The following is a 15,820-nucleotide window of genomic DNA, read 5'->3' as shown; positions in this document are numbered from 1 at the left end:
TGCCACTGGACCAGGTACAGCAATGATGGCACCACCAAGAAGGTCTTAGACATGTTAGATTATGTCCTTGTGTCCAGATGCTGGCTTCACTCCATCCATCAGTGCTGGTCTACCGTGGGGCAGATAGAGCTTGGCAACACAGACCACTGCTTGCTTGTCGCCCATGTCAAATTGAAAGTGAAGGCCAATCCTAGCCCCAAGCAACATCAAATACATGATTCCAGCTGATTGCTAGATCCCATTATCACAGCCCAATATCACTGTCAGATGGCAAATCACATAGCAACCATTTGCCTCCTTAATATCGAGAAGGCCTGCAAATTTTGCAAACACGGAGATATGGCCATTGCCTTCGTCGACCTCAAAGCTGCCTTTGACTCCGTTGAACGCTCTGTATGGCTAGCCCTACAGAGATCTAGAACCAGTCTAGCCGGAAACAAGTCAACCATTTTGCTGCGATCTACGACAACTCCAAGACTGTGTCAGAGTCAATGACAGAGACACTGACTGGTTCTGCATAAATTCCAGAGTTTGCCAGGATTGTATTGCAGCACCTGACCACTGCAATGTCCTCATTGACCATGTGATGCCTATCATTGCCTTGCGTATCCCTGGTGTGACCCTGAATGACTACAGCCTCAAAGACCTGGCATTTGCTGACGACAGGGCCTTGTTTGCCACCAGTGTTGAAGACGTCCACACTGCCCTCTCCATCTTCCCCAAAGAGGCCACCAAACTCAGCCAAGAGCTCAGCAGTTCAGAGACTCATGTTTGTTGGTGAAGGACCCATTCCACATCAACAACCAAGATGTCGAGTTTGTGGAAACCTGTTGTATACCGGTGCCTAGGCTCCACAGTGAGTGTCACTGGAGAGATCCTCACGGAGATGGCAGACGTGGGGGACTGGTTTCAGGAATGTGAAGTCCCTCTGGAAACCCCTCTGGCGCCATCACAACATCAGTCACCAGACAAAGCTGCGCATCTACAATGCAAGCGTGTTGTCAGTATTGCTGTGTGGAGCAGAAACATGGGCCATCAATAAGACCCAGGCTCATTGACTTAGTGACTTTGAAACGAGAAGAGCCCTTAGAACCACTGAAAACATCAGACAGCCAGACAACAAACTAGGAATTGCGACGAATAATGCAGAAGCCTTACAAACTGAACACTCTACCTTCTTGTAACTCTGTTGGTTTTGACAGGTATTACGACTCCCTCCAATCATCCAACAAGGATCATCTTAGACTTAATGTTGACCCAAAATCAGCAAGTTGGAATTAAGCACCGCCGATTAAGCGATATTACTCAATTATTCAATAATATTTTGATATCGCTATAGCTGACAGCAATTTTTTTGTCATATCAAAATATCGAAATTTTTGAAATTGAGAAATGATATCGAAAATGCGTCAGATTATCATCAATATAAATCTCACGTTTGGGCTTTTACTTTGTGTTTAACATTTGCTGTTTGATAAAATAAAACTCGGTGGCAACTTGTACTTGTGACTAAAAAAACCCTTTCGAAATGCCAAGCGGCGTTGCTTTGTGCTCTGCGTTTGCTGGAATTTGCGGTCTCCCCAATGTAAAACCTCAAAAGATACCGCCCGTTCTGGACAAACTGTCAGTGCTGAGATCTGTTTTAAAAAGTTTAAGCAATATGCACCAGAGAAAATTGGGACTTGAGATTTCAGGTGTCATCTTTATGATCTTTAACTTTTACTTGATATAATCAATATCTAATATTCTCAATATTGGATTTCAGATATATCGATTATTGAAAATTCTAGTATCGACGGTGCTAAGTTGGAATGTTCTGTTGGCAAGCCTCATACACGCTGGCTGAGATACAGTTCCATCGTAGAAGACCTTAACCAAATACATGTATGACTTGACTATGTAACAGCGACATCAAATGACGCCCGGAAAAGAGATCTCTGGCGCTCCGCGCCTTTCGGACAGGAGACACGATAATGACGAATATTTCGATGATGATAATGATGATGATGCAGATTTTGAAGGTGATGATGATGAATTAGTACGTGGACAGTTCCAGAGTGTCAGATGTACATTTTGGACAATTTTAGTAAATCGTGTGCATAATTATAGTTTTCATCATAAAGTGAATTCAATTCTGATAAAGACCAATGGTTTTTTGTATATGACTATTTTGGAATTTTGACATTGAGGTTTGTAATTCAGTGGAATTGTCAACATGCAGTTACTTTTTTTGTCGGTGAAAATGTAGTGTTTACATGGAATTGCTTTAGCCAAAATGTGTGTAAAGGCGGATGGACTCTGTGCACAAATAGTAGATGGCCCTTTTGAGAGCCCAATGGACGAGACATGCGCATACCAGGTCACATGCTTATGGCGGGAACTGATTTGATTCTGAATTGGCAAAAAGCCTTAGCACTTGCGTGAGCATCAGGCGTCACCAGAAGTGCGTTCAAATGTCCCTTCCAGTGGTTTCCCCAAACTCTCCAAACCGTTTAATAGGGCACTTGTGCACGGAGTTCATACCTCCAAAAGTAGCTCTAGAACTTGTGATTCAATTTGTTTGGTTTTTGTTGGGTCACATGCTACTCGTGCTCACTTTGAAACTGCGTTGGCTAAGATTCCAATGTTAGTCTCAGCGGGTGGCATGGAGGAGTGGCCTGTATTGGCACTGTCCACGCTCAGTTTCACATTCAGTCTGCCTTTCTCCGAGACCCCGATCAGCCCGACCGGACGACTGACGTGCTTGATGACGTCTTGCAGGATGGTGTACCCCTCGTCCAGTAGGAACTCTGCCTCTACACCACGCCCTAGGAGGGTCTTGCCAATGTTGAATGCACCGTCCACACCGCCCACCTTGGGTACGGATCAGTGTTTTAGTTGAAAACCCCACAACACCATCGCAAGACCATCACAAGACCATCACAAGACCATCGCAAGACCATCGCAAGACCAGCACAAGACCAGCACAAGACCAGCACAAGACCATCGCAAGACCAACGCAAGTCCATCACAAGACCATCACAAGACCATCACAAGACCATCACAAGACCATCCCAAGACCAACACAAGACCATCCCAAGACCAACACAAGACCATCACAAGACCAGCACAAGACCATCGCAAGACCATCCCAAGACCATCACAAGACCATCACAAGACCAGCACAAGACCATCACAAGACCATCACAAGACCATCACAAGACCATCACATGACCATCGCAAGACCAACACATGACCATCACAAGACCAGCACAAGACCATCACAAGACCATCGCAAGACAATCTCAAGACCATCGCAAGACCAGGCAAGACCATCACAAGACCAGCACAAGACGTTCAGTCTCAATTCAAGTCACAAGCTATTCAAATGAACTGCAACAGAGGCATGCCTTTGCCACTGTTCATGCCTTGTGGCTGGTCTTTCACTTCCTCTGCAATTGGTCTCCTGTCTGGTCTTGTGAAGGTCTCGTACAGATTGGACAGAAAGACTGGAATTGGCTAACTGGATTGGCCAGGATTACAGCAGATGGTATTTTGCCATTAGGCAAATCGTCATATTTATCAACTTGGGGTACTCAAAAATAGTTTGTTTTCCATTGACCAATATCAATCATTATAATTACAAAATATTTTGACCAATAGAGCTAAAACTTTGCATTTATGTGATGCGATCAAGCTAAATGAGTCGTTTGTCGGGAATTTTTATTTGGAGATACAGGCCAAAATAGGGCCACTTCATCAATCATTTCATCACATCTCTTGGTTTTCCAACTTTCATAATTTTTCAACTCAAGATGGTATCAGCATGCGGTTTTCACAGCAATAATGCTGAGATGGTGCTCTTTTCAAATCTGTAATAAAACATTTTTGACCAGGGTCGACAAACAACTCATTTAGCTTGATCGCATCACATATGTTCTCAACGTGACTGCAACATACAAAAAAACTCATAACAATTAGTGAGTCAATTAAGAGAGAAAACAAGGGGAGGGGATTGATCCCCCCTCCCTTTTTAAGACCCCAAAATCTGATTCTTTTAGGCTTAAATTTAGTTGTTGTTTTCTTTCCACTGAATCTTACCTCTTCATCATGCCCGAAGCACAGATACAGGGGCCGGACTGGCTTCTCTCCTCTTTCAAGCCGAGACTCCAGGGCCTCCATGATTCCCTAGACACATTCAGAAACAGACAGGCACAGACAAGAAGGTAAAACAAAAAATAATAATAATAATATTGTTTACCGATAATTGGGTCTTCCCATAGACTTGTGCACACATTTTTTCCCATCTTTAATGACCCCTAACCCCAATTTTACCTTATCCTACCCTCACGAATTTCAGTAGTTTTACTAATTGGACCACAAGCAATCGATCTAGCCTATTTGCGACAGTAAAATTTTGCCTTTAAGTAGGGGATGTGGAATTAACCCTAACCCACCTCACTCCTCCAAAATCCTCCTGGCAGGTTTGGAGGATTCTAGAGGATTGAGGATGAATGGTGATTGAATCAAATGAGGATTCTGGAGGATTGAGGATGAATGGTGATTGAAGCACATGAGGATTTTGGAGGATTGAGGATGAATGGTGATTGAAGCACAAGAGGATTTTGGAGGATTGAGGATGAATGCATTTTGAGGCAGGACTGTCTGATGATTTTGAAGGATTTGGCGTTGGTTATCCTTCATTTAAACACGAGTGCAAAATTTTGGGATGAGGAGGATTTTGGAGGATTGACGATGAAAACATTTTGAGGCAGGACTGTCTGACAATTTTGAAAAATTTAGGCGGAGTTGCAAAATTTTGGAGGATTTTGGAGGATTGAGGATGGTTCTTAGCAAAAAGGGCCTAGGGGGGTAGGGTTAAGGGACATTAAAATGCATTTCCATGCATAATCAACTGTTTATTACACATGATAAGGTCTACTTTATGGTGAAAAGGTCCACTTCATGGTAAAAAGACCCTCCCCTTCCACCAGGCTGGCTATGGCCCTGATGTCATACCTTCATTTACATAATTTTCTCTGAAATGGTGACATATGTGTTCTCTTGACATGTTTGTGACATTTCTGGGTAGAAGCATGATATCGTTTCTAAAGCCACATATCACGAAAATTTAAACTCCTTAGCTCATCCAACAGCTTTAGTGCAAATGTTTTTAGAGTTACAGGGTACCTGAAGAATACCTGAAAAGGGTTAGAGATATGGTAAAACCGTACCTTTACCATTACTGAATGCTTGTCAATAGCAACCTTCACATGGATGCATGGTTAGGGTTAGAGTTAGAGTGAGGGTTCTAAGCTTGCTTTATGGTTATGGTTAGGGTGAGGGTTACGTTTGGGTAGGGGTAGGGGTGGCGGTAGGGGTAGCGGTAGGGGTAGCGGTAGGGGTATAGAGTTAGCGGTAGGCAGTCCTTCTGATTTGAAAATCACAGGCATGTGGAAAAAGGCACACCCGGATTTTTCTAGGCGTGTGGTTTTTGAAGGTGTGTGATTTTCTAGGTGTGTGATTCTGTGGTCCAGGGAAATTCAGGCGTGCAATTATTCACACTTCTCGGGAAGCTTTTAGGCGTGCGATGGCATGGGGGTGCAATCGCACACCTCGAATCAGCAGGACTGGGTAGGGGTATAGGGTAGCAGTAGCGATACGGGTAAGGGTAAGGTAGCGGTAGGGGTGGGGGTAGGGGTTAGGTTTAAGGTTTTTTGAAAGGCTACAATTACCATTAAGGAATGTTTGTCATCAATAGTGCCCCTCCCATAGATGCAACCGTCCTGTATCCTCCCTTCAAACGGTGGTACGTCCCAATCCTGGCCCTCCACAGGCACTACGTCCATGTGGGCCGCCAGAATATAAGACTTGAGAGAGGGGTCAGTTCCTTCAACTGTGTAGAGTAAGCTGTAAGATACGATGACTTCTCTCTTGACCAATGGGGAACTGTGGACCCTTGGAAAAGCTGTGGAATGCAAACCAAGACAGTTTTGAGTAACGTTATGAAGGTTATTATTTAAATTTTTAACACTCCTGTAAAATGTTCACCATTTTGTCAGGGGTGGATGTACTGTAAGTGTAACAAATAAAAAAATTTAAAAAAATGAGTAATTTCTTATTACTACCTTCTTTTGTCTTCTTTTTCACTGGAACTTAACGTTTCAACAATAAGAAAACAACTAGTCCAAAAATTTGGGACTCTCAATACTGTGTATGAGAGTCCCAAAACTTAACCCTTACCCAACTGGACCCTCCAACGCATGCCATTATGTGCCTTAAGAAAATGGCATATGTTTTTTGCATGGCCCTCCAATATCTGCCATGTCATTTCAAGGGTAACTGGACAGGCACTCCAATACATGCCACAGAGAACAATGAGAGTCCTCTGATAACAAAGTGAGTGCCCCCAGCTGGTCAGTATCAGGCACCCTCCAGGGCCTCCAACTCCTGCCAATTGGAGCCTTCACTGTTAAGACAAACTATCTGCCAATAAACTGCAGCTGGAGGGCATTGGCATAACCAACTGACACGCAGTAAACTACCCTCAGAGAGTAAGGGTTAATAAGGTATTGAAAACATGCAATACAAGAAAATAGACTGGCACCTGAAACAACTAGTCCAACACCCCTTCAGCATTGCAGCAATCAACTGTGTCAAAAGAAACATGTGGCATGAACCGGGAACTACAATGTAGTCACTTTATACTACACAGTTCTCCGTAGTCAGCCACAAGACTAATGGCACTGAATGAAGAGGTCAATCTTTTCAAGCAGTTGGACCATGGCTAGACATGTACCAGTCTAGTCTTTAGCCTCATTTTGAAATCACTTGATTTCTTCTCATGTGCAAAATATTGAAGAAATGTCTCCTTTAAAAATTGAATTGAGTCTGCAAACTTGGTTGGTGAAATAATGAGGACCTTTTCTTTGCCCACTGAAATTTGTGGAGAAATTTGCTTGCTAAAGACTGAGTAAAGTTGGCCTGATTTAGTTTTGCACATTTCAGAGCACTCCAGGTCCCAGTCTCGAAAAACAACCGAATCTGACATTCCCAACTATTCGTCAGAGTTGTAATGACTCGAGTCAATGACTCGACTCGAGTCCGACTCGAGTCACATTTTTTGGCGACTCGACTCGACTCAAGTCCCGATGGGTAAATGACTCGACTCGACTCGAGTCACTGCAAGCAAATGACTCGACTCGACTCGAGTCCCTCATCAGAATGACTCGACTCGACTCGAGGAAGGCTAATAAGACTCGAGTCCCAAAATAAAAGCATAACTTACTTGCGAAAAATATTTGCAATGACTTACGCTGCGCCGTTCGCGTTGCCATTTTTTGTTCACGTCACGTTATTGTTCGCGAATAATGTACGTTTATATACAGCGGCAGTCTGTTTTCTTCCTCCATAATGAAACAACAAACATACACCGTGTCGCGGACTCCCACCTTGTGGTTCTATAGCATGTAATGCTAAACCCGGAACCAGACTTAAAACGCATTTCTCAATCCGTGGTTTCATCATTGGTTTCGGGCGATTTTGAAGTTCTTGGTGGAACGCTGGCTAAATTCATGTCCCGATTTCACACAAAAAAATGGATATGGACGGGCCCACCTTTAAATAATCAGAAACAGTTTTGTATAATGCAATTAGCTTTTAACGTTGTCAGCGATCAGCGAACAACAAAATCTAGACCCGAAGCCAAACCAGTTATAAGACCGAAGTTTCACATCTTCTTATCTGTGACGTGAGCTAGCAATGGAAACTGTTGGTTGGGTACCATACAGCATACTTTATGTCTTTGGATTTCCGTAATAGACTGGTGCCTTGTATTCTTTCTCTCTTGTGTTTGTTGCTTTTTATTGTAATTTAGTGTTCAAATATTTGTGACTCGAATTGACTCGAGCTAAATACTTGACTTGACTCGACTCGACTCGACCACACTCTGTGACTCGACTCGACTCGACCTTGTTGACCTAATGACTCGACTCGACTCGAGTCACTTCTTTAAAATGACTCGACTCGACTCGAGTCACAAAAATCAGTGACTCGTTACAACTCTGCTATTCGTTTCTCCCTTTCACGAGCCATTCATTTCACATTATTAGCAACACTCAGATTTGAATTGATTGAAATTTTCTCATTGTTTTTTTGATTGTGTGCTCCTAAAACTGGGTTTGATTATCACTGCTTTTTAAGCAAAACGTACTTGGCATTACTGCAATCACAAATATACCAAACACAGAGCTGGAAGTCTCAATGAAATCGTACTTTCACTTGAACATTCTGAAGTTTTTCTTGAGTTTCGTGTTAAGGTTTTAACAGTCATAGGCTGTATTATACTCATAGAATATGAAATCTGGCAAGCAGTCTTTCTTAAGAAAACAACGTTTTCCAAGACAATTTTGAAGGTAATATATATATTTAAAGATTTTGTAATTTTTCATCTAGTTTTATACTTGTGTGTATACTTTTTACCAGAACACACAATTCGTATGCATGCACATTATTGAACAGCTATCTCTATTTATAAGTAGTCAAACAACAACATTTTGAGATTGCAATCAGCTTACATGCCACACTTACCTTTCTGCAAGAAAGCATGAAACTTCAAAATCTCACTGTAGTTGATATCACCTGGCATCCGAGAGATGGTCTCGTACCTGATGGCCTCTTGCAGATTGCTAACTATCTTCCCATTGCCGTCAAAAGGGGAAGTATCCGGAGCCAGACTGGACGGCTTTGGTTGCTTTGACTTCACCGTGATGGCACGCAGGACTAAAATGGCAACCAGACCACCGAGGCCGGCAGTAGCAGCAGAGAGAATGCTGAGGAACATTCTGGTGGAATGGTATCAACGTCACTTCTGAAATATGGGAAGAAACAAACAACTTCGTAAAGAAATCAAGTCATTTACTTTCAGGCCGATGCTTCAGTATTTTCCCCCCCGAGGCCAAGAGCAGCGCTTGCGACACTACAATGTGATGCGAGGTCACTGTCTCGTTTCCTCCATTTTTTGAAGGAATAAGCACTTTCATGGTAATATGGGCCATCTTGTTCACGGGGCAAAAAGAAAGCCCCTTACTGAGCACGCACGTCAATCAAAAATTTTGCGTTTCCAAGTCATCATGTGTTCATTCCAATATGCCCCTCACGTTGCTCTTTTTGCCCCGTGAACAAGATGCCGCATATTACTGTGAAAGTGCTTATTTACCAAACTGCCATAACCATTGCATTGGCAAACTAACCTTATAGGTACGGAAATGTTTGTTTCCTTGACATTATTATTTGGCAGTAGTGTATTAGGTGCGATTGGTCAATGTGTACAATGGGGCGATCGCGCAGCACTATTGGTCGATCATGACGCTATTGGCCGATCATGCTGCCACCAGAGGAACACCTTTTCTTTTTAATTCACGGCTCTGGAAGATTTTTTATTAAACCGGTTAGCATGGTTAGTAATTAAAGTTCCAGATATACATCACGATCGGCACATGGCGTGTATCATGAACCATCCCCGATTTTTTTTTTTTTTTTTGCTATTGTTCTGGCACTGCACTGAACATGCACAGTGGATGTATTGGGGCCTTTTTCGTATTCTTTCGTTTCAAAGTTCACTTCTATAAAGTTAAACACAGTCGTTAGTTACTCAAGAGAGGACGTCAACAGCCTATCGGACATGAGTATCCCCAATCTGGAAATTTAAATGACGATTTGGAAAAAAAGTTGCAACCTGACGCCACTTTTTTCTTCATATATCATCTCAATGAAGGTCATTCATTGCCAAAATGATGATAAGACATGAATCTGGGACTAAAAAAATTTCCAGTTTTGTTAGGAAATATGCCTAATGTTACTTAAAAAATGTTCTTGACTCTCCACAATCGCGGAAGTGGTATCAGGTTGCAAAATTTTTTCTGATGATTTTTGCTCAAAAAATTGGTTAAACTGAACGCGGTCAACGCTTTGTGCTCGCATTAGTTATAATTTAAAGGTATGTTGCCACTAGTTCGAAAATTAGGACTCTCAATACTGTCACTCTGTGAACATGGTGTGTATGAGCATGGATTCCTTCCTCCATGGTATGACATGTATGAGTCCCAAAACTTATATTTTAAGTACTGAAAACATGCAATACAAGAAAATAGACTGGCATCAGAAACAACCAGTCCAACAACTCTTCAGTACTGCATCAATCAACTGTCAGCTGACTGTGCCAAAAGAAATATCTAGGATGTCGGGTACTAGGCCACTATTTCTACAAATTTCTCCATAGTCAGGCACCAGACTAATGACAATGAATGAAGAAGTCAGTCTTGATGGTCTTGTAAAAACAGTTGGACCATGGATAGACAAGTACAAGTCTAGTCTTTAGCCTCATTTTGAAATCACTTGACTTCCCTCTATGTACAAGCCACTGCAAGTCTGACTCCGAGTAACTAGGACTCTACAAATTGCCCTCAACTTTTGGAGATGGTCAGGCAATAGTAGGGTCCTAGGATCTTGAGTACATGGCGATACCAATAACCTGTTTTGACCATTTTCACTCGTACCCCTATCAAAATCTTCAGATTTCACCCCAGTCCTCAAACTGCCTGATGCCCTAGTCCGAGTAACTTGGACCCCACTTATCACCTTTTTAACATTGGGACATGGTCTGGCGATAGTAGGGTCCAAGCTAATCCTTATATGCCGAGCAACACAATTCTGTCATTGACCAAGAAACCCAACATTGCCCATCTCCATCTCCATTGATTCAGTCACCAAAATATCCTGCCGGATTGCGCACTGCATGTGGAAATATACTACTGCCAGTAGGACTGGTGGATATAGTCCCACTAACTGGGGCACTAGAACTCCTTTTTGGACCCTTGACATTTGGGATGTTGGTGTTGTCGTACAAGCGTCCCACTGCGGAAGTATTGTCAATGTTACAATTTCACCACAAAGTCACCAAGTTAACCACAAAAGTCACGCAAAATACTTGACAAAAATTCATAACGTGTGGCTCTAAACAACAACTCGCCAAGATCAACATCCCCAGTATCCATATTGGTGATTCTGTCATTCAACCTTCCACATCATTATTATTTTTCAGATGAACCATTAAAATTCAAGCTGATCCCTTTTGAAGCTTGTTTTCTGAATTTCCAGTATCATTGTAAATGCTGAAGGGATCATGTAGAAGTTTTCCAACAGAATGTAATTTCTGTTAAATTTTATTTATAAGTTGACTTTCATGATCCCATGCTTTGGTATTGTCTAGAGTGTCTCGTGTGCTTTGCTATTGCCAAATCAAAAGAAGGGCTTTGCTGTGTATTTGTGTAAGTGAAAGTATAGATAAGACCAATGGCTATAATCACGACCTAGCTGCATGTTCCAAAGTGAACAACTAGTATGGGATGGTCTTTACAATCAGCTTTTATTGAATCTTGGGAATCGTCTTTTAGTTGGCGCAGAAATGTCAACGGAGGACAGATCACATCCTTACATTTGCCAAGAAACGAAGAACGTTCCCACTGAACTTTTGTGGAGCTTAATGTAAAGCTTAATCCTAGTGAAAACTTCACAGATATCGATGCAGCGATATTGATACAGCATACTTCATGCATTTTCAGTCAATTTGAGTCAGGTACCAAGTGACATGATACCAGTCCTGGCAATCACCTTCACACAACACCATGGTTCTGTTGTTCTTCGGGCGCATACATTCCCACCAAGGCAACACACAGAGAAATCAGAACTGAAGAGATTCTCTGTCGGCTGACATAGAAACCTGAGTGTTGAGGTGAAGCCCTCTGGAAAACCTCTGCCTACCACTATCCGCATGACCCGAAAAGATGATGCATGGCGGCGTAATTCCTCTGTAGTTGTCAGTATGCTGGGTTTCTGAGTTTTCCGTTTGGGCTAACAACGCTTTTCCTCGACGATTGTGCAGGCAATCCATTTGCGAATTTCCGACATGTCATGCTGTGGGGAGTATATCGGGTACTGGCCGCTACACACAATGAAGGACCGAAGTAACACATGAACTCCATAATCCCAACTGTTGTTCTGATGTGGGATGTCTGTTGGTGCCAGAATGGACCACTCCTCCAAAACAAGGGGCCTCTCAGATACAATCATGGAGCAGGAGGAAACAAATCGCAAGACTGAAGAGATGGCCCGTTCATCGTACCCATGAATGGACCACTCCTCCAAAACCAGGGGCCTCTCAGATACAATCATGGAGCGGGAGGAAACAAACTGCAAGACGGAAGAGATGGCCCGTTCATCGTACCCATGAAGAGAATCCAAGTATATCACCAGCTTTCCTGGATGCACAACAAAACTTAAAACCCAATGTAAACCTCCAACATTGGTAGGCATGATCCAAATGTCGCTGGACATTGCATCGCTTTCATTCACCCACCTTTTCTAAGCCACTCAGCAAAATGGACTGGGAAAATGCAGGCTCTTGCCCAGCTCTTAGCAATATATGGCAGTGAGGCACAGATGTTCATGAATTCATTGATTACTTGGTCGTCCAGCCAATTCTTACCCCTCAGAGGTTTTACGAGCTCCATATTTGTCCCATCGCTGTTCCTTATGCCAGCAGGAAAACGTTTACCTAACCATGGCTTTGCAGCCTCCTCGGCTTGACTAAGCCGTCTAGTGGACGAGGAACCGTGCTCGCTGGCTGGTTGTTCCATCTCATCGCAGGTATTCTCTGTGCTTGTGAGAGTCCTCCTTTTCCCATGTATCGGGGTGGATGTCATCGTGGGATGCACGTTTGATATGGGGCTTGTTCATCTTCAGTGCCCGCAGCGTCCATCGTTGGTGAGTGTTTGCAATCGGAGGTTTGCTGTTTGGTTATTGTCGTGATTTCAGCGGAAACTGTTGGGTCTTGCCGATGTATGCCGGGTGCATCACTTCCATGCGGGAAGTATACTCGTTGGTGGCCTCTGGCATGTTTCCTCTTGACACTTTCCTGTTTCCGTGCATACGTCCCATCTGTTTCTGTTGTCCTTGGAGTGTGCGAGGAATTGAATTCAAACCCCCCTGGAAATGAATTGAAATCATCCGGTGGTGGGGTTCGACAGTCTCCATATGATTCTGGCATCGTCATCTACGAATCTGGAGCAGGATCAACTTCCAAATTGTCTTTAGTTCTTGGTCTTTTTCGGCCCACTCTTGTTCGTCCCCTTTTGTTTCTCTTCAGTTCGATCAGGCTGTATCTCTTTCTTTTAACTGTCCAATTTCCAATGGCAAGGTTGCACGTTTGAATGTGAAGACAAGTACGTAGAGGGGTACATGTAGTACACCCCCAGTTCTTCTAAAGCCCATCCGCCTGCGTTGAAGATGGGTTCCTGTAGTGATCAGTGAAGTATTTCACGAAGGATTTGCTCCATTTGCATTCAAACTCTGAGATCTTTTCTCTGGCCTTGTCTTCTGACGGGCTGTCCAGTATGTGGAGCACGTTGTTTGTGTATACTCGCGTGTCGATTTGCGTACCACCGTGGCACGAGACCCAGTATTTGATGTCGATCAGAAGATGGTTCCCAACAGTGAATGTGAATCCACCTTGGGAGCTCCTTCTCAATAGCCTTGGTAATTGATGTTTCCCTGTTTGTCACTACGATGAGGGGTTTACTTGCAAGTTGTGGGTACGTTGTTGCAAAGTTCGAAAAAAATTGTTGGTGTGGTTCTTCTCTCTTCGTTTGATGAATGACGAATCCAAGTGCTACGATTGGAGCTTCCTGAAAGGCCCTGTGGTTGAACAACAGCACCGACATGTAAAAATCTCCAAGATTAAATGTTACATCATAGCTGAGATACGTCGGTAACTGCGCATGCGTTGGTTCTTCTACCAATCGAAGAAATTCAGCTCCTACTGATTATACATTTGTAGGCTGAACACAATGCTGAAATCCGGAAATAACTGAAAGCTCCAGTTGAAGGACTCAAGGGACATGAAATTTCATAGGCCGTGTACAGCTCGTCTTTGTGTATTTTGCTCTTGCTTTTGCAAACTTTGATTGTATTCCGACATTGCTCTGTATCTCTGGGATGAGTTATTGGAATATGTATGGATTCACATGGTTGTGCAATCATGTTCCTGTAGATGATGTGCGGTTTGTCCGTCTTTGAACGTTCCTCGATGTTTCTCAGCGTGGATGGGCATGTCCGCATGTGAGGCCTGTTAAGACTGGTTGTTCTGTTATTCTGAGGACTGTAAACCATGCCGGACTTATCGCCAAGGTACTAAACAATTACACGATATGACTTTGACTTTTCAACCAGCAGGCGATACGTGCATTTGGTCATGTTGGTGAACTTGCCATCATTTGTGGCGTAGTAACGCTTCACTACGCGTGGATCAGTCCTGGGTAGTTTGTGTACCCCTTTGCATTTCCATTTTATTCTGTCACACTTCCAGTCATCCCGGTTTTTTTGGTCGTTAACTTGAAACATATATCTTCAGATTTGGGATGAACTGGAGTGCAAGACAGGTTTCTGGCATTTTCACGGCTCTTCAGTAAACGTTAGGCTTCCCGAGCAGTCAGCAGATTTGTCTTGCGACCGTATGGGGTGCCATCATACCTGAAAATTCATAGACAACAGACAAAGTCCAGGACAGATTAACGAGGACCTTGTAATTTTAGACCCCATTCCCACTTGATCCACAAATTGGGGATCTGATCCACCTTTTGCCAAATTGCCGGATCAGATCCCCCAATTGGTGGATCAGATCCGGCAATTGTGTGTAGTGGGAACGCTTACCGTTATAAGATGGATCAGGATCAGATGGGAATGCAAAAGGTGGATCTGATCCGGCAATTTGACCTGTCAACATCCGCCCGGTGCACGAGTGGCGCGAAAATGTTGCAGTTTTATGAACGAAGAAACACGTTTCGGGCGTGTAGCTCATGTGACTATTTCCAACGTACACAACATGCACAATAAACAACCGCTGAACTACGGGCTAGCACCGCGCATGCACGATGCATGCATATCGCATGTATGCAGCGTGCGCACGTGGTACAGTATATCCTTAAACTACACTTGGCCTTTTACAATTTTCGTTGCGTATTCGTCCATTTTCTAAACCCTTTTCATTCGTGAAATTTTACTTATTTTTCCATCCATAAATGACTCTGAGTCCGCACTCACCAAAACACTTCACTTTGGCACAAAATCATAGAAAAGCTTACGAGTATGCGATGAGAATAGTGCCGATAACGCGTTACGGAGGTGACAAATCTGTAGTATTGATTATGGAAAATTTGAAAATGATGTCGTAGTACATCATATGACCATTTCTAACCAATGAGAAGCTTCAGAACCAGGGAATCCCTTATCGATGCATTGGTTTCTGCCATGATGTCACACAATGAGCGGCGCTGTTCGATTTCACCAGTTAATTTATGCACGCCGGATCCTCTAAGGATCTGTGATTTATGTCGGTGAATTCGCGTAATTTTTGTCGGTGAATTCTGATACTGATAACGCTGTTTGAAAACTGACCCGTCCTGGCCTAGCATGCAACACTGGCACTCCCACGGAGCGCGTAATTCCGAACTGAGTGACCTTTCGGACTCGACATTTCCGTACGAAAAGGTGGATCAAGCATAAGTGGGAACGCGACTTACGGTTTCGTTGTGGTAAGATAACGATCACACCAAAATGACGGATCTTGATCCACCTTTTCCCAATTCAAGTGGGAACGCGGTGTTAGATAGCAGGTAATTTAATTTAAATTTGTTTAGTGGTGATAAGTATTGTACTTCACAAACAATTAAACCATAATCAACCTGTACGGCATGAAGCCTTACAGGAAGTTACAGGCACGTTTTAT

General features: G+C 43.2%; 1 protein-coding gene across 3 annotated transcripts in view; it reads right to left on the bottom strand.

The window, feature by feature from the left end:
- The window catches only part of LOC119731588 (N-fatty-acyl-amino acid synthase/hydrolase PM20D1.2-like), a 32,821-nt gene that overhangs the window by 15,104 nt on the left and 1,897 nt on the right, over positions 1-15,820 (bottom strand). For 2 of the 3 annotated variants that reach the window (XM_038204781.1, XM_038204779.1), the window contains exons 2-4: positions 8,569-8,848; positions 5,715-5,947; positions 4,081-4,167 (exon numbers count right to left, since the gene is read on the bottom strand). In XM_038204781.1, coding sequence (XP_038060709.1) covers positions 4,081-4,167; positions 5,715-5,947; positions 8,569-8,821 — 573 coding nt within the window. In that variant the 5' untranslated portion in view covers positions 8,822-8,848. Of the gene's footprint in view, positions 1-2,596; positions 2,854-4,080; positions 4,168-5,714; positions 5,948-8,568; positions 8,849-15,820 lie in introns of all 3 variants that reach the window. The other variant, XM_038204780.1, reaches the window with a different exon arrangement.

The sequence above is a fragment of the Patiria miniata genome, unplaced genomic scaffold (genome assembly GCF_015706575.1).
Source record: "Patiria miniata isolate m_02_andy unplaced genomic scaffold, ASM1570657v1 HiC_scaffold_24, whole genome shotgun sequence".
In the NCBI taxonomy this organism is placed as follows: domain Eukaryota; kingdom Metazoa; phylum Echinodermata; class Asteroidea; order Valvatida; family Asterinidae; genus Patiria; species Patiria miniata.
Note: the sequence above shows the minus strand (reverse complement) of the source record. Positions and strands in the feature narration are given on the sequence as shown.